At 37.5% G+C, this 27,079-nt stretch overlaps 1 protein-coding gene and 1 pseudogene across 2 annotated transcripts in view; one reads left to right on the top strand and one right to left on the bottom strand.

Moving 5' to 3' along the window:
- On the bottom strand, positions 1 to 26,176 carry LOC143407889 (dual specificity protein phosphatase 18-like; annotated as a pseudogene).
- Dnajc19 (DnaJ heat shock protein family (Hsp40) member C19) overlaps positions 26,105 to 27,079 on the top strand; it is a 4,171-nt gene continuing 3,196 nt past the window's right edge. The window contains exon 1 of one of the 2 annotated variants that reach the window (XM_076867787.2): positions 26,105 to 26,251. In XM_076867787.2, the coding sequence (XP_076723902.1) occupies positions 26,206 to 26,251 (46 nt within the window). In that variant the 5' untranslated portion in view covers positions 26,105 to 26,205. The remainder of the gene's footprint in view (positions 26,252 to 27,079) is intronic. The other variant, XM_076867786.2, reaches the window with a different exon arrangement.

The raw sequence follows: 27,079 nt of genomic DNA on the forward strand, positions 1-27,079 counted from the left end.
TCACAGTGGAATCATCAAACTGACCTTCTTCTCATAGATGTCAGGGATCACTCACACTGGGGACTTGATCATGAACACAGTATTTGCCGCAGTCCGGCTGCAGCAAAATAACCGGGGGGTGACGAATAACTTGTGTATGTTGATGCAGCAGGAATGAGAGCCATTTATTGTAGGATAACAGAGGTATTTATACATTTTGCACAGCTTATCTTAATTAGCATAAACTAGATATAGCAGTCAACCAATCAGGAATCTCCACACTTAATGGCTCGCTTTTGTTACTTCACAAACCACTCCCTCTGGCATTTTGCCAGGCGCCATGCAGACTTGTTTACAGACTCTAACAATTCTCTGTCAATATACCAGGTGCCATCCTGACTTGTTTACAAACCTTAGCATTTCCCCCTTTTGTTTAATTTAAATAATGACCATAGTGTTTTTTACAGAAACACCATAAATAACCTGCTAGAAACAGAAAGGGAGGATACAAAATGTTACAATACCAAGCCAATTGATGGCTCCATGCAAGAAGCCCTAGGAAAAATTATACCAGCAATGACACCGTTAGCAAAGATACCAAGTTACAATTTGTTGTAGATTATAGTTTGTTGTTTCAGTCCAGATAAAGCAGTGTCTCAATAGATTAACTCACAGTCCAGGTAAATCATAGTCCAGGCAAGTTCTGCAGGCAGCTAGCTTAAGTTGTAGCAGCAGAAACAGCAATAGCTCCGAAGTCTCGTCCGTTTCTCAGCCGAAGTTTCTTTCAGTTCTCAGCCAAAGTTTCCTCCGGTTCTCAGCAACACTGTAAATTCTTTCACCTTTGTTTTCACCGGGACGAAGGCAGGAACTCCGGATGGCTAAAGAAAATCCTGTAGCATTTCACTAAGAAAACAACCTTCTGAACAATTTAGTACATTATCTCAAGGTTTTTTACATTTGAAATAAGCCTTAATAGTGTTCATTATTCATCAGCCTCCAGGTGTGGGAGACCCATTGTAGTTATTGGCCTTGGAAATGATCAAACTTCAGGGACGCCAGTAGCGTCTTCTGCCAGCTGTAGCATCCCGGCAGCCCCAGATGGCCCTGGGGAGAGTCCCAGACTCAAACTGCTTCCGGGCACAGGGAGCAAAAGCCTTCGAGACTGTGCCTCCAGGTCAGGTTTACATTTGGGCTCGCAGTGGTGATCCGCTCCCCCGGGGCAGGGGGGCGGGGAAGAGCCGGCAACTGCCGCTTGGAAAATTCTTGCTTGGGCAGGTGGCAGCCGCCTTGTCGTTTCATGTACCCTTTGGTATCGAAAAGTATTTAGTAATAGCCTTTTGCTGCAACTTTTTTCTTGATAATCCTTCTTCTTTTGAACTTTCTTTTTCTTTCTGACTAGAGTTTCTGGGCTTTTATCAACATATGCCCTTACTATTCTTGATTCCACTGGGGTGCCTTTTTCTCTTATCAATTTACTTCTCACCCCTTCCATATTTTCGTCACAAAGACAATACAACATTTCAAGACAAAACAAGACACAAACATACTGCATCAATCTTATTCCATTTTCTCGAAATGGCCATTATTCCTCTCGCCTTATCTGCATAGGGACGAGCAGATTGCTCCCGTCCTATCTATGGACAGGCAGCTTTTTTCGTCACTTACCCCCGAGTGTCCCGGGGCTCCCCGTACGGGCCACCATCTGCCGCAGTCCGGCTGCAGCAAAATAACCGGGGGGGTGACAAATAACTTGTGTATGTTGATGCAGCAGGAATGAGAGCCATTTATTGTAGGATAACAGAGGTATTTATACATTTTGCTCAGCTTATCTTAATTAGCATAAACTAGATATAGCAGTCAACCAATCAGGAATCTCCACACTGAATGGCTCGCTTTTGTTACTTCACAAACCACTCCCTCTGGCATTTTGCCAGGCGCCATGCAGACTTGTTTACAGACTCTAACAGTTCTCTGTCAATATACCAGGTGCCATTCTGACTTGTTTACAGACCTTAGCAGTATTCTTACCAAATAGCTGTAACTTATACTGGATGAGCTGCTCCCAAAACCCAGGCCTGCTTATTGACGCCCTGTTTCTAAATAAAATACAAAAAAAGGGATGGAGGTGTTGCTCAGTGGTTAAGTGTCCCTGGGTACCAGGAAAAAAGAAAAAGAAAAAGGCACAGTGGCACACACTGTAATCCAAGCGATTTGGGAGGTTGAGGCAGGAGCATTGCAAGTTTGAGGCCAGCCTCAGGAACTTAGCAAGATCTGTCTCAAAAAATAAAAAGGACTGGTTTATAGCTTAATGTAAATTGCCCCTGGATTCATTCCCCAGTACCAAAAATAAAAACAAAACAAAACAGATGATGGGCTGGCTTTACATGGTCCACGTGTAGCCCTACAGCAGGGACATGGCATGGTACTTCATGATGTAGGCAAGGCACAAAGCCCAATTAAGCAGTTCATGTCAGCAGCAAAGCTTAGCACTGTATAGCCCTGCTTTATTTCCACACTGTGGATATGTTGAAGATGGGGTCAAAGAAGTCATAGAGCTGCACAATGGATATATCAGCCACAGGCACCTGTGTGTACTAGATATCCTCAGAGAAGGTATTTATATCTTCTACCAAGATGTTGATGACTGGGGTGATCTGGTTGCTGGATAGCAAGAGCTGGTTGTTGGCAGCCACACCACTTCTAATGTACAGGTTTCTGATGATCTGTTAAAGGCCACTGATTGAGGGATGCCAGAACTGAACCTGGAAGGCACACACACAGGGGCACTATCTCCAGGTTGTGCTGTCAGCAGTTGACAACACATGAGGCCTACATTTTTCTGCAGACTGTGTCCATGGAAAACTCACAAGGATGTTGTGAGCTGGGAATGGTAGCACAGATCTGTAATCCCAGCAACTGGGGAGGCTGAGGCAGGAGGAAGACAAGTTCAAGGCCAGTCTCAGAAATTTAGCTATATCCTCCACCTCTCACTGGTGGAAAGTGAGGCATAGATGAGAGGACTTGTTTAGGGTCACACAGCAAGGTCTTTCTGGTTCATTATATGTAAGAAAAATCAACAACACTGAAAAGCATTGTTTAAATTCTCGTTATAAAAATGGAATAAAATCCATTAGTTGACAGCTGCGAATTACCTTCAGGGGTAAGCCAGATAGGTTTCCCAGAGAATTGGCACAGGAACAGGCTTCTTTTCATCTTGTCTTTTCAAAGATGTTGGAGGCTTGATCCTCAGTGTGGTGACAGGAGGTGGTAGGCCATTAAGAGGTGGAACTTACTAGGTTTTTAGGTCAAGTGGGGACATGATCTTAAAAGGGAATGTGGGACCCAAATTTCTCTTTGATTTCCTGTTTGAAAATGATATTGCTTACTCCCACATAATCACTCCCTCCACCCACTATGGGGCCTTCACCAGTCCCTGTGCCATGTTATTTGGGCTTTCAGCATCCAAAACTATAAACTAAATAATCCTGCTTTCTTTACAAAATTAGCCTGCCTCCGATATTTTGTTATAGCATCAAATAGCAAACTAATAAACCTATATGCTGAAATCTATAAAACATAGTTGAGAAAAATTAAAGAGGACCAAAATAAATGGAAAGATATCCCATATTCATGGATTGGAAGATGTAATACTGTTATCAATACTCTTCATTTATCTATAGGTCCTATACAATACCTACCAAAATTCCAACTTTTAACAACATGAATGAAATGAGTCTAAAATTCAAATGGAGTTACAAGAGACACATAATAGTACCCAAAAAATTTTTTGAAATAAAAGAACAAATTTTGGAGATTAACACTTTTCAGCTTTAAAATATACTATAAAACTACAGTGATCAAATTAATGCATAAATATAAAGTATACATAAAGATCAATGGAATAAGTTGAGAGTCCTGGTAGAAATTCATACATGTATGGTCATATAATTTCCACAAGAGTGCCAAGGCAATTTTATGGTAAAAGAACAGCCTTTTTTGAAATATTGCTGGGACAACTGGATAGCCAAGTGCAGAAGAATTCAACTTCTCATATCAGGTACAAAATTGAATGGATTAAAGAAGTAAAAGTATGTTTACCAAAGCAAAAACAGGAGTAATTTTTATGACCTTAGATTAGACAATGTTTTTCTAAATATCACATCCAAAAGCATAAGCAACCAAAGAAAAATAAATAAATAAGTGAACTTCACAAGAAATTGATGTTCTGCAAAGAATACCATTAAAAAGATGAAAAGATAATCCACAAAATGTTAAAAAGTTCTTTACAAATAATATATCCAACAAGGATCTAATATTCAAAATAAAGAAATAACTCTTACATTATTTTTAAATAATGCCTACATTATTTTTAAATAACTCCTACATTTTTTTAAAATTCAATATTTTAAATGGGCAAAGGATTTGAATAGAAACTTTTAAGGATGGCCAATAAGCACATGAAAAAAAAAAGTTCTACATTATTAGTAATTAAAGAAATGCAAATCAAAACCACAATGAAATATCACTTCACACTCTGTGAGATGGTTCTAATAAAAGGGGAAAAATACAGCAAATCATAGGGTTGGTGAGGATGCAGAGAAATCGCAGCCTTAATATATTGATATTGCTGGTGGGAATACAAAATAGTGCACCCAAGGTGGAAAATAAACTTGACAGTTACTCAAAATGTTAAACATAGGGTTGTCACATGGCCTAGCAATTACTCTCCTAGGTATATATCTAAGAGAATTGAAAATAACTTTTAATACAAAAATCATACAGGAATATTCACAGTGGCATTATTATATATATTCATAATAACTAAAATGTGTAAACTCAAATCTTTCCAGCTGATAACAAACAAAATGTTGTATAATCAGTCAACAACATTTTATTGAGCCAAAAAAAGGAATGACAAGTTTGTGGGATAGCCCAGTGGTAGAGTGCTTTCCTGGTAAGTAGAGGTCCCGAGTTTGGTCCCCAGTACTTTAAAAAAAAAAAATGAAGAAACTTTGACTTACTATTATAACATGTATAAAACCTGCAAACATCATCATACTTAGGGGAAAAAAGTCAAACAAAAAGGATCATATATGACTCCATTTATTGAAAGGTACAAAATACACAAATATAGAGAAATAGAAAGTATATCAGTGCTTGCCAAAAATGTGGGGAATGAACAATAGAAAGTGACTACTAAAGGGTACTGAATTTCCTTGAGGGATAATAAATATGTTTTGCAATTAGATAGTGATGATTGTTGTACAACTCTGTGAATATACTAAAAATCTAAATTTTTTTACATCTCAAAATGGTTAATTTTAGGACATGTGAATTATATCTCAATTTTAAAAGTATTTTAATACCATTTACAAGAGCATAAGAAATTAAGGAAATAATGATGCTTTTTTAATGAGTTTATAAAAGAAAGCCTATAGTCCTATTGATTCAATTAAATTACTGGCACGGAGAAAATCTTCCAATCTAACACCTTTATGTATGACCCAGTTTTAAATAAATATTCTCCTGATGTTGTTATAATTTATTTTTTTATATTTTATCACCTTTCCCAATAAAGTGGAGGAGGAGAGGATTTGAGTTGACTTATTGCCTTACTATCAACTGAATTATGAGAGATGAATTTTATTTGTAAATAAACATATCTGTGAGTCAAGTGAATCCTTACTAATCTTCAAAGATATCTAGAGTAACTCAAAATTATACACTATAGATAACGTGTTTGCTGTCTGCCTGGCAGCCTGTGCATATTATCAGAGATTACTCCTAAACAAGTCATGATGATATGGCCCCACTTGTCCACTAGTGGAGGTAGAAAGTGCATCTCTTGCTCCTGCCACTTCCAGCATTTCTGGGAGATTGCTAATGCTGTGCCACAGGCATGCTCCACAATAATTTTCTGTGCATCTTCTGCTTTGCCTGCTCATCTCATCCTTGTAGCACTGCTTCTTTGAGATAACTCCTTTGAAGATAGCTGTTCAGCTGAGCATAATTTCACCTGAGTCTCTGTTCATATCTCCTCCTCCAACCTTGGAGAGGAAATAATGCTTCCCCTCAATTTCACAGTAGAGTAACACTTTTAAAAAACTTTATGGAAGACCTGAGGATGAGAAAATCTAACATAGAATGTACTTTGTACTAGATTGACTTTTAGAGATTATAAGGCCAAATGTGTCCTTGAATCTATGCCTGACTCTTGCCAGGGATCTGTGAAGTAAGAGCCACTCCACTACCCCAGTGGATCTGCATGTGAGCATATGCCTCAGAGTTCATGTTCAATACCCCTTCTGTCCTAGAAAAAGAAGAAAATTCTCCCACTAAAGCAACTAAAATATACTTTTTTTCAGTAAAAACCCACGTTACTCCATCACACTCTTTCCATAAATTACTTTTTTGATAGCAGTTCAATCAAGAGATGATGAGGATCTAAACAAAAGTAATAATAGAAAAGATGAAAAAAAGGTAGAAAATGCAAAACTGTAACCTGGCATGGTGGTGCACATCTGTAATCCCAGTGACTTGGAGGCTGAGGCAGGAGAATCACAAGTTTGAGGCCAGCCTCAGCAATTCAGTGAGGTCCTAAGCAAATTAGCAAGATCCTGTCTAAAAAATTTTTTTTAAAAATGAAAAGATTTGGGATGTGGCTCAGTGGCTAAGTACCTGGTTTCAATCCCCTGTACTAAAAATTGAAAAGAGAGAGAGAGAGAGAGAGAGAGAGAGAGAGAGAGAATGCTAAGCTGTAATTAACAAAAGGTAGTGATCAATTAGAAATTGGAACTGAAAAAACAGAAAGTGAAAAAAAAAAAGACTAAAAGCTGAGCACAGCTGGGAGTCTGTTTAAAAAAGGGTTTGTATATTTAAAGTTTTGGGTCATAAAGTCAAAATAAGATGAAGTCTAAGTGTTTTATGTTCTCATGTAAACATGAACTCCAGAGGTAGAAAGAAACACAGTTTTCATTGAATTACATAGTCATATACATGGTCTTCTGTCAGGACTATACAGTAGAACTCTTAGGAAAAGAAGCCAATTAACCTAGATAACACAGCTTGTGGACTGCAGAATCAAGTGACTTCCAGCACCGGTTTTGTCAGTGCCCAGTGTCGTACATAGTAGGACTTCAGAGAACTTAGCAAGGAAACCAGAGACCCAGCAGAGGTGTCCTTGCCAAAGTCTGTGCAAAGACCAGAGGAAATTTGGATTCCATGGGCCTATGGTAGTAGGGAAACTATAGGATTATCAGGAATTGTGGGAGAAGAGAGAAAAAAGAATCTAAACTTCAGGGATTCTTAACCCTGTTTTCACCACAGATATGTCTATTGAAACCAACCTATGGACCTCTTTTAAAAATGAGGATTTGGGGCTGGGGATGTAGCTCAAGCGGTAGTTCGCTCCCCTGGCATGCGCACGGCACTGGGTTCGACCCTCAGCACCACATACAAATAAAGATGTTGTGTCCGCTGAAAACTAAACAATAAATATTAAAAAAAAAATTCTAAAAAAAAGAAAAAAATATGAGGATTTTTAAATACGTCAAGTAAAGTACATAGGATCAAAAATATATATTATACTTAAATAAAGCTGATAATTTTTTAATTTGCAACGTAAGTATGCTTTCTTATTAACGCTAAATAAGTTATTTTTAAATACTCTGGTTTGAAGTAGTGGAAGTAGTGATGTATATAAATGATACTTTAATATCTATGGTAACTTTGATATGCTAAAAGATATATGAGATTTCCATTGGTGACAGTTGTAGGCATTGCTAATATTACTGCTTTGTTGCCTAAATTCACAATGGAAGTAAATTATAAATTTTAAATTGAGGTGTATGAAAATAAGAAATTAGTTAGATCATTTATTATAATTGCAAACCATCCTAAGCAACTCTGGTGGCATTGCTATATTAGATAACAAGATAATGATATAAATTCTGACTGAACTATTAATTTTCAAATGTTGTAAAACCTAGTACATGAAAATAGGACAAGGAAAATATTAAGTGTGTAATTTTAAAAGGTGAATTCATTTCCCTATACAATTTTAGGGTAGGACAGAGAATAAGATACTGAGGCTCTTGGTTCATTGTGACAATTGTCTTGTTGAACCCTTTTTAAGTCAATATATCTTTGAGGACCCAAGAAGGGAGAAAGGCCAAATAAACTTTTCCTCCTTTAAAAGTGTTCTTGTCAGATCTTTTGGTCTCCACAGTGAAAAAGCTAATACAGGATGGGAACAATTGAAAGGTTAAAGGGCCAAGGAGCTATAAACTTCTGAAGTTTTGCCTTTGTTCTTCTAATATTCTCCAACAAACTAAAAGCAATTCTTTTCTCACTTTTCATTATACTCTTCATTACATTATATTGTTCACTGTTCACTTTAAATACCATATTTTATCCATGGTGAGGAGAGTGTCTCAGTGTCTCTCTCTTTCTACTTCCTGGTGCCATGTCCTGAGCTACTTTCCTCCATGTTGCAAAAAAAAGCAAGCAGCTTCTCAGCAAGGTGGGTGAACAATGGGGAAAAAAACATATCACTCACATGGACTGCATTAACAAGCAGAGGTTTCTATCCTCATATCAGATAAAGTGGACTTTAGGCCAAAATTAGTCAGAAGGGACAAAGAAGGCCATTTCATACTGCCTATGGAAATTATACGTCAATAAGACAAAGCAATCATAAATATTTATGCCCCAAACAATGGAGCATCTACATATATCAAACAAACCCTGCTCAATTTCAAGAATCAAATAGATCACAACACAATAATACTGAGTAATTTTAACCTGCCTCTGTCACCACTGTTTGGATCCTCCAAACAAAAACTAAATAAAGAAGCTATAGAAGTAAAAAATACAATTGATAATTTAGACTTAACAAATATATATAGAATATTTCATCCATCAATGACTGAATATACTTTCTTCTCAACTGCACACAGATCCTGCTCTAATTTAGACCATGTTATGCAAGCTATCACATATGTTGACATACAATTGTATATTTACCTTAATATATTTTAGCACTTGTAGGGTTATTTTTTTTATCTTTTAATAACTTTATTTTTTTATTATTTTTTTATTTTTTTCATCTTTCATACATTTGATTCATGTGAGTTATGCTTTTCCATTTTTACCCCAAATACAAATTGCAGAATCACATCAGTTATACATTCACATAGTTTACATAATGTCATATTAGTGACTGTTGTATTCTGCTGTCTTTCCTATCCCCTACTATCCCCCCTCCTCTCCCCTCCCATCTTCCCTCTCTACCTCATCTGTTGTTGTTCCTTTCTCTCCCTCCCACCCCCATTTCCCCTCACAACCTCATATATGTGATTTCGTATAACTATGTGGTTTTCCTTCCATTTCCATGCAATTTCCCTTCCCTCTCCCTTTCCCTCCCTTCATTCGTCTCAGTTTAATGTTAATCTTTTCCTCATGCTCTTTCCCCCTGTTCAGTTCTTAGTTGCTCTCCTTAAATCAAAGAAGACATTTGGCATTTGTTTTTTAAGGATTGGCTAGCTTCACTTAGCATAATCTGCTCTAATGCCATCCATTTCCCTGCAAATTCCATGATTTTGTCATTTTTTAGTGCTGCATAATACTCCATTGTGTATAGATGCCACATTTTTTTTATCCATTCATCTATTGAAGGGCATCTAGGTTGGTTCCACAGTCTAGCTATTGTGAATTGTGCTGCTATGATCATTGATGTGGCAGTGTCCCTATAGTATGCTCTTTTAAGGTCCTCAGGGAATAGTCCGAGGAGGGCGATAGCTGGGTCAAATGGTGGTTCCATTCCCAGCTTTCCCAGGAATCTCCATACTGCTTTCCATACTGGCCGCACCAATTTGCAGTCCCACCAGCAATGTACAAGTGTACCCTTTTCCCCACAACCTCGCCAGCACTTGTTGTTGTTTGACTTCCTAATGGCTGCCAATCTTACTGGAGTGAGATGGTATCTTAGGGTGGTTTTGATTTGCATTTCTCTGACTGCTAGAGATGGTGAGCATTTTTTCATGTACTTATTGATTGTATGTCCTCTTCTGAGAAGTGTTCAGGTCCTTGGCCCATTTGTTGATTGGGTTATTTGTTATCTTATTGTTTAATTTTTTGAGTTCTTTGTATATTCTGGAAATTAGGGCTCTATCTGAAGTGTGAGGAGTAAAGATTTGTTCCCAGGATGTAGGCTCCCTATTTACTTCTCTTATTGTTTCTCTTGCTGAGAAAAAACTTTTTAGTTTAAGTAAGTCCCATTTGTTTATTCTTGTTATTAACTCTTGGGCTATGGGCGTCCTATTAAGGAATTTGGATCCTGACCCCACAATATGTAGATCAGAGCCAACTTTTTCTTCTATCAGGTGCAGGGTCTCTGATTTGATATCGAGCTCCTTGATCCATTTTGAGTTAACTTTTGTGCATGGCGAGAGAAAGGGATTCAGTTTCATTTTGTTGCATATGGATTTCCAATTTTCCCAGCACCATTTGTTGAAGATGCTATCCTTCCTCCATTGCATGTTTTTAGCTGTAGGGTTATTTTAATAGCTCCCTTTCCATTGATATGAATTTTTGTGTTCTTGGCTTTTTCTTGATTGGACTTTTTTTAAATCAAATTTTAGCTGTATTATTTCTTCTCTATTTCTGTTCCTGCTCTTATATTTTCCTTCTTCCTACATAATATGAAAATAATTTGATTATTGTTCTAGCTTCTTTCTGATACAAGTACTTTAAATTATAAAAGTTCATCTGAGTACCATTTTATTCCAGAGATCCTGATATTTTAAGCTCTTATTATCACTTAGTTCAAAGCACTTTTTATTTACTTTTCTTGTGCTTTCTTCCTTGACCTCTGAAACATAAGTGTGCCACTTAATTTTGAAATAGTTGACATGTGGGGCTGGGGTTCTATGTGTTTTAAGGTGATTGATTTCTAATGTAATAAACCATGCAGGAAACACACATGATTTCAAATTTTAAAAAGAAATGAAAATACTTTTCATATTGATTGTATTAATTACATATATGTCAAAAACTGATCAAATTTCAAGTATGTGTATTTTATTGCACTTTAATTTTACCTCAATAAAGCTATGGGGGGGGGGAGAAAAGAATACCATGTTGCCATTTTTCTCCCAGTGACTACCTCTTTAGTTTGACTCAACTTTATATCCTCTCTTTGGTGGCTTCACCTGATGTTGATCATCTTTAAAAAGCATTAGAAACACTTAAAACACCGTCTAATACTTTATCTCCATTTAAAATGCTTACATTTTCATCATTTACGTATGAGATAACATTGGTATTTCTGTCCCCTTCCTTTGTTGCACATCATCTTTACCAGAAAGACATGGCAGGGTTCTCTTCCATCTTTAATCTTTATCTCTTTCATCCTGCCCCATGTTCACAACAGGTGGAATGGAGGCAACTGAGGATACACTAACATCACCTCATGAGAGGTTTGTAGCAAAGAATATCAACAGAACAAACAGGTCCAGTGAGGATGATAAATGTAACTGCAGTGGAATGAAGTCCGGAGCTGATGGGGGGTGATGAGTAGAATAGAAAGAAGCAAGAGACACTGTTTGAGGAAGGTGCTCTGGGAGCCTGTTTGCCTTTGACCTGCACGATAAACATTTCTGGATTTCCTTGACTTCCACACTGCTGTCCAGTCCTACAAAAATGCCAGGCCTCTTTCCCCCACAGTAAGCTAATTCTTAAATTCAAAATAAGATCAATACATTGAACAAAAAAGGATGGGAGTAGGGATAGAGGAAAGTTCTGGTCTCATGGACCCCACTCTGTGCTGCCCACCACTAAACAAGACAGAGGCCACTGGGTGGAAAGGGGTCAGGTTTTCCCTAGAGGGCATATACTGAGTACCCTGCTATGACACTTAACTCCCAACACAATTATCCTAATAGCAGTGAAACCGTGACCTGAGCTATTAACTCCTAATAGCCAATGTTTTTGACATTAATGTTTCAACTTGGGAAATTTCCAATCTTTGCCCTTAAGCTACAAAGGGAATTCTAGTTTTTTTACAAACTTCAGATGTTCTCTGGGTTCCTGTGTGCCTTCGATCCCCAAAAGAGACTAGGAATGGGGGGACCTGAGGAGTCATAGGCATTGCCAAGATCTGCATCTGAAAATGGCTCAGTGCCTGAGGATAGAGGTCTTCAGAGGAAGAAGGGCTGCTAGAAGTTGTACAGTTGCCAGATGTAAACATGCAAGTCAATTTCACCTCCCTCCAGCTATAGTCAAGATTTTTATCCTGTTGGAATTGAACATACAACCTTGAGCACTGTCATACCAGAGATCTGTCTCTGAGCCAGTTCCCAACCCCTATTGTCTATTTTTTTTTTTTTCGGTATTGGAAATTGAACACAGGGGTGCTCCTATCACTAAGTTACATCCACAGCTCTTTTTATGCCCTTTTTATTTTGTGACCAGATCTCTCTAAGTTACTGAGATTTGCCTTAAATTTGGGATCCTCCTGCCTCAACTTCCCAAGCCCATGTGATTACAGGAGTATATCCCCAGCCCAGCCACATCTCACTAGATGAACTTCTTTCTGTGGTGCTAGAAAGGAAACCCAGGGCTTCATGTATGCCAGGCAAAGCCTCTGGCATGTCACACCCCCATTCTGAACATTTTGTGCAGGATTTAACCAAGGGGCACTTTACCACTCTGTTATGTCCCTAGGTCTTCATCAAACCACCACCACCACCACCACCCGCCCTGCGTGCCACTCTGTGGTGGCAAGTGCTGGAGATTGAATCCAGGGTCTCATACATGCTCATCAAGTGCTCTCTGGGCTATACACTCAGCCCTTTCCATTTTTGAGGTAGGGTCTTTTCCAGGTTGTCCAGGCTCTCTGCACTTGCTGTCTTCCAGCCTCAGCCAACTAGTTGGCATTACAGTCAGGCACCACCATCCAGCTGAACATTATTTGTAATAAATTGTTTTCTTGAAGAAAGAAAGAAAAAGAAGGAAGGAATGAAGGAAGGAAGGAAGGAAGGAAGGAAGGAAGGAAGGAAGGAAGGAAGGAAGGAAGGAAGGAAGGAAGACAGGCAGACAGTTGACTTCCCAGTGCCCAGGAAGTAAACTCCTCACTGACAGACAGGTGACCTAAAGTGAGTAAAGAAGAAAAGTTTGCAGAAATCTTTTAGCTTCAAATTTACCCCTGATTATCTCTGAAGAGTTTTCTCTTGTATTTGAGACTGAGCTCATATGTCTTCACCAGTTATTGTGACTACTTTATTGTAAATGATATTCCTGATTATTTGGACTAATTAAATTCTAAATTTCATTTTTTGTTATTATTTCCTTAACCCTCAATAAATCTATTACTTACTCCACTACCTGACAGATTACTTTCAGTGGGGTTCAGGTCACGGTTTCACTGCTCTTTATGCCCTGCCTAACAGAATACGTCAATTTTGACATGATCTGGGTCACACCAACTCAGGAATATGTTCAAGAATAAAAAAATTCTTGATTTATGTATTTAAAACAATGTAACTGGACAGGAGAAATAACTCAATTGGTAGAGTACTTGCCTTGCATGCATAAGGCCCTGGATTCAATCTCCAGCACCACACACACAAAAAAAAAATTAAAGCAATATAACTTCTCTCTCCTCTCTCTCTCTCTCTCTCTCTCTCTGTGTGTGTGTGTGTGTGTGTGTGTATACCACCATGCCCAGCAAAACAATATAACTTTTTGCAATTTATAGTCATTATTTTTAAAAACTTAGTATCTCTGTTTCTGAGGGTATCAATCTTAATTCTAGGCTGATGACTGCCAAATTTGAATTTTATATACTAAATTCTTTTTTTTTCTGTTCTAAGTTCTACCACACACTCTGGATCATAATTCTAGTTGCCTATTGAGTTGCCATTGCGGTCTCAGTCTTACAGCACCAAATTACTGAAATGGAATTTGATTCCCACAAAGTCTTCTGTATCAGATCCTTTTGTGGCCTTTTTAATGTCTCAGTTGGTGTTGAGAATCAGAACAATACTGCTAATGCCCTCAACTCAAGCAAAACCTTTTGCTTCTGCCTGGAGTTCCTCTCTGCACAGGGCTCATACACACTCCAAAACAACAAGTTCCCCTCCCATTCCTGGTCAATACTCTCCTATCTGTCAAAGTAGACTAAAAGCCAAAAATAATCAGAAATGACAAAGAAGTTTACTTCATAGTAGAAAAGGGAACAATCCAACAAGAATATATGATAGCTGGGCTGGGTTTGTGGCTCAGTGGTAGAACACTTGCCTCACATGTATGAGGCACTGGGTTTGATTTTCAGCACCACATATAAATAAATGAATAAAATAAAGGTCCATCAACAACTAAACAATTTTTCTTTAAAAAAGAACATTTGATGGTTGATATTTGGGGTATATGATTTATGACCCAAATGTTGATATACTTAAGTACATAAAACAGACACAACTCAACTTAAAGACTCAGACTGTGGCACAATAACATTAGGTGATTTCAACACAACTCTTTCACCAATAGATAGGTCATCAAGACATAAACTTGGTAGACTCTTCAGACCTAAAAAATGTGGCAAATCAAAAGGACTTAACAAACATCAATAAAATATTTCATCCAACAAGAGCTATAGGGACTCACTACTGTAATAGAAGAATTACACATTCCTCAGGTGTAATTTTTATGTATTTTGATGGTGTGGCAGGGAAATCACAACCGCTCTTTCCCCAAATGTTTTTGGACCTTATTACATAAACCGAGTTAATGTGCATGTATTCATTTTCTAGTGCTGTGTAATAAATTATTATAAATGTATTGCACAAAATAATATTTATTATCTCATAATTCATTTAGGTCAGAGGTCCAGGCAAGGTGTGGCTGGATTCTCTGCTCAGAATCTCACAAGGCTCAAATCAAGGTATGATGTCATTCGAGACTTGGGGCCTCTTCCAACCTCATTCAAGTTGGCAGAATTCAGTGTCTTGCAATTGTAGAAATGAAGACCCCATTTTCTTACAGGCTGTGAGCTCCTTGAGCTCATCCTCATGTCCTAGCCACATGAACCTCTCACAACTTACAGGATACTTCTTCAAAGCAAGCAGAAGACTATCAATCTAGTCTGCTACAACACTGTTTTACACAAAGTAATGTAACCATAGGAGTGAACATCTTAACACATTTACCATATAATGTAATCTAAGCAAAGGTGACCATCCACCGTTTCTAAAGTTCCAGCTCACCATCAAGGTGATGGAATCATATAAAGGGTATATACCATTATATGGGAATATTTGGAGTCCTCCTAGAATTTGACCTACCAGAGTACACATTTAAGGGAGAAACAAAAAGAAAAAAAAAAGGAATGGAAAAACACTTGAATGGACAGAGTGACTGGAATAAAGGAATAAAATAGCTTGAGGAGTGGTTCCTGAAACCTCAGGAAGAAAAAGAGCTGGACAAACAGCACTGAAAGATAGCTGAAGAGGTTTTTTTCTGGCAATTAATTTTGTATTAGGCAGACATTAAGAGAGATGCAATAGGTCAGTGGGTGTAGCTCAGTGGTAAAGCACTATGCAAAGCCACCTATGTTCAATCCCCAGCACCACAAAAAAAGAAGAAGAAAGAAAGGTAAGATGCAATAAGGGAAGAAGACTGTAAGGAAATTCTGAATAGTAAGAACTTACTAGCTGGGTGTGGTGGCCCATGCCTGAAATCCCAGTGATTTGGGAGGCTGAGGCAGAACGATCACAAGTTCCAGGCCAGCTTCTACAACTTAACAACATTCTCTCTCAAAATAAAAATAAAAAATGGCTGGGATGTATGTAGCTCAGTGATAGACTGCCCCTGGTTTCAATCTCCAGTACCACACTCACACACATGCAAACATACTCCCTCTTGGAGACTGCCACAAAATATCTTAATTTCTTTCAAATAATTGTGTGTGTAGTTTGCTTTTGATTCTTGCTTATATTTATTTTTGCTTCATTTTTGTTAATTTCAATGCAATTCTGTGCCCAGAATAAAACTCAAATGATCATTATTACTTTGGTTACATTAGGAAGATCATAGACCTGGGATTCAAATAAACCTTAAGTCCAATCTTTACTACTTCACCTACTAGCTAAGTTATTCTTTTAAACTACCACCAATTGTTAAGCTCTATATGCCTATTTTACATAATGTTGCTAAATTTATCTTTTGATCAAAATATTGCCTCTAGTAGACTAGTTTGACTTCAGTAATCCAGGTTAAGTGACAGTTATGATCACCAGTTTATTCAGATTGACAACAAAATAACTAAATGCAGTTAATTGCTTTATAAATTCCTTAAGTGACTGTACAATAAAAGATAACATCTATAATTGTCTTAAGTATATAATAAATGTCAGCTTCTTTTATTACAATTTTTATTATTTCTTGCACCCTGATAAACCAAGTGGCAAATACTATTATTAAGTCAACGACCTGAGAAAACAGGAAAGTGAAGTTGAGACATATTAGGAGGAGAGCTCCTAATAACATGATGTTTCCCAGCCTACACTGCAAAGTTACACAGGGGCTGAGATTTTTGTCTATTTCCATCGATGTTTTCTCAGAGCCTAGAATAGTGCCTTGCACATAATAACTGCTCAATGAATGCAATGTTTAACAAATAAAAACAATATTCTGTAATTACCCACTGCAGTTATAGGGTACATGACCTTACTAAAGCGTCCATGGACAGGATGGAGGTGGAAGACACACCTCTTTATAAGGAAGTGCTTAAAAGAGTTGAAAATATCTTGATGGAAAATATTATCAATAAGTTACTTATTTTACAAATATTCTTCAAGTACTTTCTGTTTAGATGCTCTAATACATGTAAGAAATAAAAAGAAGTATTTGAGACATGATTTCTTCACTCAAGGACCTCTAGTCAAGTGCAGAAAAAACTTATCTATTAATAGCTTCTATCCATCATAAAAAAATTAGTAGTGTAGCATCAAAAAATTATACAGAAGATCAGAGAAAGAAAAGATCACTCTAGACTATGAGTTACAAACTTTGACCCATGAGCCTAATTTATCCCATAGTTTGTTGTTGTTTTGTGGGAGAGTATAACCAGGGATTGAACTCAGGGCACTTTACCACTGAGCTATCTCCTCAACCCTTTTTATTTTTTTTTTATTTTGAGATGGGGTTCACTTACATCGCTTAGGACCTCACTAAGTTACTTTGACTGATCTTGAACTTATAATTTTCCTGCCTCAGCCTCCCAATAGCTGGGATTACAGAAGTACACCACATCTGGCTCTGTAATCTATTTTTGAATGACCACGAACAAGGATGGTTTTTAAATTTTAATGAAAGCAAGTAATATAAAAATTACATGTGGCCCCAAAAGCCTAAAATATTTACTATCTGTTCCTTTATATTAAAAAGTCATGAACAGGGCTGAGGATGTGTCTCAAGTGGTAGCGTGCTCGCCTAGCATGCATGAGGCACTGGGTTTGATTCTCAGCACCACATAAAAATAAAATAAAGATATGAGTCCACCTAAAACTAATAAAAAAATATTTTAAAAAATGTCATGAACACCTGTTCCAGACTTTAATGAACAAAGAAAACATGGTAGAAGGTACATCTGATTTGAACATTTAACTGAAGGACAAAGATGGGATGGGGGAATGGCACTTAGAAAAGAGAATGACTTGACTAAAAGCCCAGGGAGCAGTGGACTTTAGAGTACATTTGGAGAATAGTAGTGACAAATTCCATTTGAAAGGACTATAAGATTTACCAAGGGAAGAAATGGAAGGGAAGCCTGGAAGAGCTGAGTGGTTCTGGGCTAAGGAAGTGAACAATGTAATTACTAAGGACATTACAGTTCCAAAAAAAATATGTCTGATTTTTGGCATTGGCCTTTCTTCTAATAATGACAGTGAAGATAAATTTTCACAGTAGAGCAATACAGTAATGTAATTTTTATAACAATTAGTTAGGGATGAATCCCATACTTCATTGTGACCACCAAGTAACTTCTAACAACAATGTATATTCTCTTAACTTCCCCCTAAATCAAATGAAACTCATAAGCTGGTGCTTAAAGACATCTTGCTATATTATTGCTCATCTCCTCAATCATCTAGCTCTCTGAAAATGTGATTTAAAGTAGAACTTCACATAGACCTTCCATTGTAGCTTTGTTTCACATGGCACTATGTTATTAATGCATGACACTATATTATTAATTATATTCACCAACAAATCTCAGACACAGTAGTTCACCCTCATTTAGTGGCAATCATAGCAATCAAATAATTGTACTTGTCTGTCTAGTCCAGGCACAAGATGCACTTACACAGATTACTCTGTTGGTCAGTTCCATTTGCTGGAAGCTCAGCAGGGAGGGCTCAATTTATTAAATGTATAAAGCTTTGCATGCAATTGGAACCTTCTCTCAGGGAGGGGGAAAAGGCCTGAAAAAGACAACAGGAAAATTCAAGCTAAGCTGGAATAAAATGGAGGGTCAGGTGGGAAATCTCCATTTGTGAAAAGGCATGTAAGCTACTTCAATTTCCCATTTCCTCTGAAATTCCAGGTATCTCAATTGCCTTCCCTTACAGCCTGAGGAAAGAACAGAGCCTTCATCCAGAAATTTGTCACCTGAACACTATCATTCTGGACAAATATACTGTCAGCCTGGTCTCTGACTCACCACTCATATGCTCCAGGCTAAGCAAGGACAACAGTTATTGCAATTAGAAATGAAAGCAGTAAGTCAGACTAAAACAGATGCAGTGAGAAAAAATGAAATAAAGAAAAGAGAGAGAAAAATCACAGGAGAAATCATCATAAATTATTTTATAATAGCCACAGAGCAGAGCGGCATTACCTGACTTGGGTGCATATGGGGCCAACTGGAAAAAAGTGGTTAGACTGTAGGCTTTTCATTCTGACTTCGCAGCATTCTCTCCTCTTCCCAATGCCAACGTTATTATCTGACTCCTATCTGGACCTGTCTTCAATCTCTTTGAATTCTAAATCTGTTCTTCTTTCTTCCTTCTTTTTTACTCCAATTAAACTCTTCCTTTTGCTAGTTACAACATCAAAATAATCTCTTAACACAATTAATAGAAGAATCTGTTGATCATAGCTCAAAATGATTATTTACCAAGAATATTCATTTTGAGCAGGGAGTAATAGGATGAATTCCCAATAATATGCTGTTAGGAGATGACAAAATCATTGGAGCAAAGGAGGGAAACAAGAGACAAAGAAGGGTGGAAGGAAGAAAACAGGAAGACAAGGGAAGAGAGGATTTATTAAGTACCACTGAGTTTTAGGCAAAGAGCCTTTACATACAGCATTATGTGAATAGCTGCCTACAAAAGATTCACTGGGCTTAATGATTGCTAGTTAGGAACTTGAATGCCATTAATAATGATCTTAGATAATCCCTAAAAATAGTGGTAAGAAAATATACTTGAAGGATATTTTATGACCCAACACTATACATATCTGAAAAAATGAAAAACGGCAAGCTATTACTGGACCCTAAGGACTTTAGAAGTCAGTCAAACATTCTGTGGCTCATTTTCCTCATTTCTAAAATAAAGCTCTTGAGAAAAATGGCCTCTACATTTTATTCTTAAGTTATGTAACTTGATAAAATTTGTCAATTTTTCCCCTACAATCTATTCCTATGACCAATAAACATGCTATTATTTCTTACATCTTAAAAAAAAAAAACTCAGTGGGACATGGTGGTACATTCCTGTAATCCCAGCAACTGGAAGGCTGAGGCAGGATTACAAATTAGAGAAGAGCCTCAATAACTTAGCAAGAACCTGTCTTAAAAAAAAAAAAAAATGAAAAGGGATGGGGTTTGTGGCTCAGTGGTAGAGAACTTGCCTAGCATGTGTGAGGCACTGGATTTGATTCTCAGCAATACATATAAATAAATGAATAAAATAAACATCCATCACTAACCAAAAATATATATGTAAATAATTTTTTTAAAAAAATTGAAAGGACTGGGGATGTAGTTCAGTGGCACCTTGCAAAATGTGCCAAATGCAAAAAAGCCAACTCTTTTCTACTACCTCCTCCTCCTCTCGGTACTATCCATTTCTCTAGTTTCCTTTTCAGCAAAGATTCTTTGAATTCTTATAATCTGTATTCTTATAATCTGTATTCCACTATCTCTTATCATGGCTTCCTAAAACTACTACAATAAGACTTTTGTTCCCTTCATATCAGAGAACTTCTCATAAACATCACATTGATCTCCAGTAGTCAATTTTTGGTCTTTTTTATTTGATTATTGGCAGCACTGGCATAGTTAATCAATCTTTCCTCCATTTAATACTTTCTTCACTTGGCTTCCAGGAAACCATACTCACCTGGTTTCTGCCCACCCCTTTTCAATCTAATTTTCTGGGGTTTCCTTATGTTCTCAAATTCCATACATGGACATAACCCAAAACGTTTATTTTTCTTCTCTCTCCACTCATGCAATACATCTTTCAGCAGTTCTATGGCCTTGGTGACTATATAGAGGCTGATGATTCCCAGACCTTTTTTAACAAAGTTGTATATCCAACTTCCTACTTGACAAAACTCTTTGGATATCTAGTTGTCATTTCAAACTTAACATGATAATAGTTCCCATTCCCTGATTGCTCTTTCTGAAGTTCTTCTGACATTTTTAAGTGTCAAATTTACACTTCTAGCTACTGACGCTAATAGCTTTGTAGCCACTGCAGATTTCTTTGTTTTCTCTCACACAGTATATTGCATCCATCGGCAAACTATCAACTATATCTTCAAAATAAAAGAAGGAATCCAGACACTTCATTACCTTCATTGCTACCATCATCTCCCACTTCAATTATTGCAATAGCCTCTTATAAAACTCACTATCCTTGCTTCAAACAAATGGTGCACTGCCTGTTTGAGCTTCAATAACAAAATGCCACAGACTGTGTAGCTTGTAAACAACAGATATGTATTTACAAAAGTTGTGGAGATTGAGAAGTTCAAGATCAAGGTGCTGGGAGATTCAGTGTCTGGTGACAGCCTGTTTCTGCATAGATAGCCATATTCTCAATCTCAGTACAAATTAAAGTAGATTCCATGTTTGGTAAGGATCAGTTTTCTTACTCATATATGACATCTTCTCATTGGGTCTTCACATGGTGGAAGGAGTGAGGGTCTCTCTGTGGACCTCTTTTTTAAGGACATAAATGCTATTTATGATGGGTTTGCTCTCATGATCTAAACACCTCCCCATGACACCATTTCCTAATACCATCACTGTAGTAATTAGGTTTCAATGAATGAATTTTTGAGAAACAAACATTCAGACCATAGCTAAATGGAGAATTGAATAAAGGGACTGTTTTCAAAGGCCTGGACTGTTTTCACTGGAAAACAATGATGAAATGTCCTGTGCCTAATAACACAAGCCAGGGGAATCTGAAGGAGCAAGGCTTGGAGTAATTACCAGAACCTACACACAGAAGGAGCTGTAGTCTTCAATGGACAAATTCACTCAGCCTAAGGCAACTGCTAGGAAGAGAGATGGAGAAATAAAGATCATGAACTCACTTTCTTCCTATCTTCTGAACTTCTAATCATAGACCTAACTGAACCCCAAGCCAGAAGACAAAAATGATCATTGATTCAGTCCATTAAAGTCATTTCCTAAGAATTTGTGCTCTTCTAGGGCACAGAGCAGGATAGAAACAGAGGAGATGAGAAGGGAAAAACAAAATATGTCAGTAAAATATCCTCATCTGAAAAACAAAAATGAATGTTATTTCCACATGATGAAATGAAATTGTGTAAGGTAATGTCTGGCATATAGTGTTTTTTTTACATATTTTTAGAGAGAGAGAAAGAGAATTTTAATATTTATTTTTTAGTTCTCAGCGGACACAACATCTTTGTTTGTATGTGGTGCTGAGAATCGAACCCAGACCGCACGCATGCCAGGCGAGCGCGCTACCGCTTGAGCCACATCCCCAGCCCTGGCATATAGTTTTTAAGGAGGGAAAATATTTGCCTGGCATTACATTTCCCATTTGTGGATATTTGTACAGTGTTGCCTTCCAAATTTCAAGTCAAATTTCAAGTTGGCTATGAACTTAACAGGTTTCCTAGTATTTTGTTTTTATAAAATACAGAAGACCAAAAATATATCTTGGAGAAAAGCTAGTCTTTTAACAAATGGTGCTGGGAAAACTGGATAGCTATACGTAGAAAAATGAAATTAGATCCTTATCTTTCACCCTGCACAAAAGTCAAATAAAAAATGGATCAGATTTAGGAAATTAGATCAGAAATCTTACAACTGCTAAAAGAAAACACAAGGTAAACACTCCATCATATAGGTGCTGTCACAGACTTCCTTAATAAGACACCCAAAGTATAAGAAATAAAACCAACAATCAATAAATGGGATGCCATTAATTAAAAATCTTCTGCACAGCTAAGGAAATGATTAAGAGAGAGCCAAGAAAATGGGAGAAACTCTTGGTCAGCTACTCCGCCAACAAGGGATTAAATGCAGAATATACAAAGAACTCAAAAAACATCTCTAGCAATTAATCAAGAAAATATGAATCAAAACTACACTAACATTTCATCTTACTTCAGTCATAGTGGCAATGATCAAGAATAAATACTGGCAGGGTATGGAGAGAAAGGAATACTTTACATTATTGGTGGGACAACCACTCTGGAAAGCAATTTGGAGATTCCTCAAAGAACTAGGGATGGAACCACCATGTGATCCAGGTATCCCTGGGTATATTCCCCAAAGATCTAAAATCGTCATGCTACAGTGACATGCCACATCAATGTTTTTAGCAGCACAATTCACAAAAGCTAAATTATGGAAGCAACTCAATTGTCCATCAATAGATAAATGGATTAAGAAGTTATAATATATATATACACATAACACACACAGAATGGAGTTCTACTCAGCCATTAAAAAAAAACAATGAAATTATGGCATTTGCCAGTAAATGGATGGAAATGGAGAATATCATGCTAACTGAAATTAGCTAAATTCAGAAACTCAAATCTCCAATTTTTCTCTCATATGCGGAAGCTAGAGTAAAATGAAGGAAAGGGTAAGGAAAGGAAAAGATAAAGATCCAATCAAATACAAATTAATAGTTGAATGAAAGGAAGTCTAGTAGAGCAGAAAAAGGAGAAGGGGGCAGGAGGGGAAAGGACAGAAAGTGAAACTGGTTTCTATGCAAGTATGAGTTTGTCAGGATGACCCCAACTACTATGTATAAACATAAAGCTCTAATAAAAAAAAAAATAAGAGAAGACAAGCACGTATCTCGTGAAATTAGGGTATTGTCTCATAAGACACAAATTTCAATTATGGGAATTTATCTGTGTGTGCGTACACATGCACATCCTCACACCAGTATGTATTTGTTCTCGGGGTCATAATGTAAAATGTACTTCTTACATAATCAAAACATATTTGAAAGCCATAATGCAAGAAGAAAACTCTCAGCTAATCCCTCTCATTCCTCAAGAAGTTACTTGCCTAACAAATCAGAAAAATTGAGTACACATGCTCAAGTTCTTTCCTCTTTTTTTCTTTTTTTTTTTTTTTGAGGGGTGGGGGAGGGTACTGGATATTGAACCCAGGGACTCTCAACCACTGAGTCACATCCCCATCCCTTTTACTTTTTATTTTGAGACAGAGTTCTAAGGCAAGTTTCTAAATTACTTACTCAAATTGCTAGGGCTGGCCTTGAACTTGTGATTTTCCTGCATCCTCCTCCCAATCCCCTGAGATTACAGTTTTCATCTCTTTTTCCTGCTATCCCTCTTTCTTTCTTTTTTCCCTCTTCTTCTCTGTAGTAAACAATGGCTTTCAAAGATATCAGGTCCTAATACCTGAAACCTGTGAACATTTTCTTTGATGCTATGATTAAGAGTTCTTAGAAGGAGAGATGATTCTGGATTATACGTACCTCAACATGTATCCTTTAAGAGAGCAGTAGAAAGAGATTTTACACACCAAGCAGGATGAGATGAAGACAGATTAGAGTGAAATTTCAAAAGTTAGCCTACCACATGGAAATGACTCATCAACAAATCAAGAAATGCTGGCAGTCACTAGTTAGAAATAGCAAGGTATGATTTTTCATCAGTTAAGGGATATATTTGAAGATTGTTTTTAAAGCGTATTTCTATGATTTTAGCAGGTAGGAAAGATATTTATCAATTTGGATCCTTAAGTGAGGTGTCATGAGAATTAGGAAAGCCTTGCATACCAATTTATACTGTGGCTTGTCTCATAATAATAAGGTACCAGGCTAAGTGATGACTATGTGCAAGGCACATCATGTACATAATCTCCAACCTCACACAAAAAAATGGCAAAGTAATCATCACTGACCTTGCTTTACACATGAAAAACTCAGTCAGAAATAATTTGTCCAATTCAAAGAAGTAAGGACAGAATCAGGATCTGATCACCTCAACAAAGTGTGTTGCTGTATTATCTATCTCATTTTTAGAGACTAGCATGTGGAAAGCTGTTTCTCACACACACAAACCACATGCCATAGTTTGTACACTTGAAAATATGCATAATACAAATTTCCAGATAGCATTCTAGCTTGTTTCAGCCAATTTGGTACCAAAGTCTTAAGCCTCCATTGATTAATTCTTTTGCAACTGTTGGGTTAAAAATTACATTAAAAAATTCCAGTGAGTCAGGAAGATGAGGTAGGAGGATCGCAAGTTCAAAGCCAGCCTTAGCAAAGGCAAGGTTCTAAGCAACTCAGTGAGATCCTGTCACTAAAAAAAAAAAAAAAAAAAAAAAAAAAATAGGGCTGAAGATGTGGACCAATGATTGAGCACCCATGAGTTCAATCCCCAGCACCCTCCCAAAAAAATTACATAAAAGAGCAGGGAAAAAGATGTACACTTCAAACTAGTGTCTCAGTGCTAGATATCACTTGAAATCATGTATTGACAATAAATGAGAAAATCTTAGGGTCAGAAGAGTTCTTAGAGACCCAAATGCAAACTATTTATATAGATGAAGAAAAGAAAGCCAACTTACTTGCATATTTGCCTAATAAATCAACCAACTTATCAAAACAGAATTGCACTATGAATATTTTTAACACTCTGTAAGTTCTTTTTAAAAATTTTTTTAGTTGTAGATGGACACAATATCTTTATTTTTATTTATTTATTTTTATGCGTTTGCTGAGGATTAAACCCAGGCCTTAGGCGTGCATGCAGGGTTGTAACCACTGAGTTACAACCCAGCTCTAATACTCTATAAGTTCTAAGTGGTAAGCAACTACAAATTTATATTAGCCATCCAAATATTGCATTGTAAACTTCCATTATTGCCTTTATTATTTTTCTCCTTTTAATTAGGGATATACGAAACTGATGCCCTAAAAGAACATCAGACAACCCTACATTCTATTTGGGGGACAGGGAGAGAAATTTTAAATAAAACTTTTCAAGTGTAGGAATTTGAGATCCCGCACCAGCTATTAACTGTCTATGAAGTAGTAATCACATTCCGCAAATAAAAGTCCATTCACAGAAAGTGCTGTCAAGTCGCATCTTAAGTTCTTTTAAATAAAAGAACTCCACCCAGCAACACTTGAAACAGTAAAATTTGTTTGGTGTTCTGGGACATGTGGTTTGCTACACAAGGTTGTTACATATTTATTTAGATTCGTGGTGGAATCTATCACAGCATGTTTAGGTGCAGTCACAACCTTTGACAGGTTTTTGGTTTTTAAAAAAATCTCATAAATGGCAACGCAATGTAATACGTAGGAAAAGAAACTCTTTTGGGGTAAGGTTTCCCACTATTTATTCACTCTTCCAGAACCCATGCCCTCCTGACAATAATTTCCAAATCCCAACAGTCTTGAAGCAAAGGACAAACGACACCCTTAAGTCCCAACCTTAGCCCAGGTTATCCGTCCACCCCTCCACTAACCCAACGTCTCGGTTTCCTCCCGCCCACTGCTTGAGGGACCTTACATCCTGCTTCGCGTTTACTTTTACGACAATTTTCCGACCTAGTTGGCGGCCGCTCCTGCCGTATTTCACAGGGCTTCTGGACTTGAGAACTTGAGGTTGCTTCGGTGATTGCGTTGCTTTCCGGTAAAGGCATATGGTGGTGACCTTGTCTTCTGGACTGGGATGAACCGCGCTCCTGGTGGAAGCAAGGAAGCCGAGCTGAGCCATGGTAAGTTCAACCTTTGGCCTCCCGGGAAATCTCCTGCCCAGGCCTGAGCCTCAGCTCCTGGCCTCGGAGGAGTGAAGCAAAGTTGTGCTCCCTAGTGCGTCTGTTGGCGGGAGGTTTAGGTCCCCGGAGTGTCACAGCCTCCAGGACACAAAATCGTCAGCGCACCCCTCGTGGATTTTGTGTTCTTATACTGTCTTTGGGTAGGGGACGCCAGCCTTGGTCCGTGGTCCCTGAGCCCTGGGCACGAAGGCGTTTCTTGAATTCTCAAGTCAGACACTACCGTCAATTTGGCGATTAGTAGAAATGCATTTAATATTATCGAATACATCCTCCCGCTATTTGCTTCACTTTGCTCTGTCCTTCCTTTCTGGGTGCTACTGACAAAAATTCATTTTCCCTGCTTCCCGAAAATATTTGGGCTTCTCTATTCTTACGAGGCGGGACAGTGTCAAAAGCACTCTGACTTTGCCTATTTAAACCTATATTTTTTAGCATTGAAAACTCCCTTTATACACAGTTTTACTTTTTCTATCATACTTTTTTTTAACCTTTATTTTTATATGGTGCTGAGGATCGAACACAGGGCCTTGCACAAACTGAGCCACCACCCCAGCCCCTCTATCAGTCTTATTTCACTGTCATGATTGAAATTTAAACTTCTTGAAATAAGCTTTCAAAGGAAGGGAATCATTCTTTTCACTGTTGTAAAGGTAAATAATACTGTTGTAGAGGTAAATATTAGGTCAACTTACCCTCTGATATTTACACAGTGAAAATGATACCTTTGTAATGCATCTATTATAAAAGTTATAGTATTATAGGACCATT

Source organism: Callospermophilus lateralis, chromosome 10 (genome assembly GCF_048772815.1).
Source record: "Callospermophilus lateralis isolate mCalLat2 chromosome 10, mCalLat2.hap1, whole genome shotgun sequence".
Taxonomy (NCBI): Eukaryota; Metazoa; Chordata; class Mammalia; order Rodentia; family Sciuridae; genus Callospermophilus; species Callospermophilus lateralis.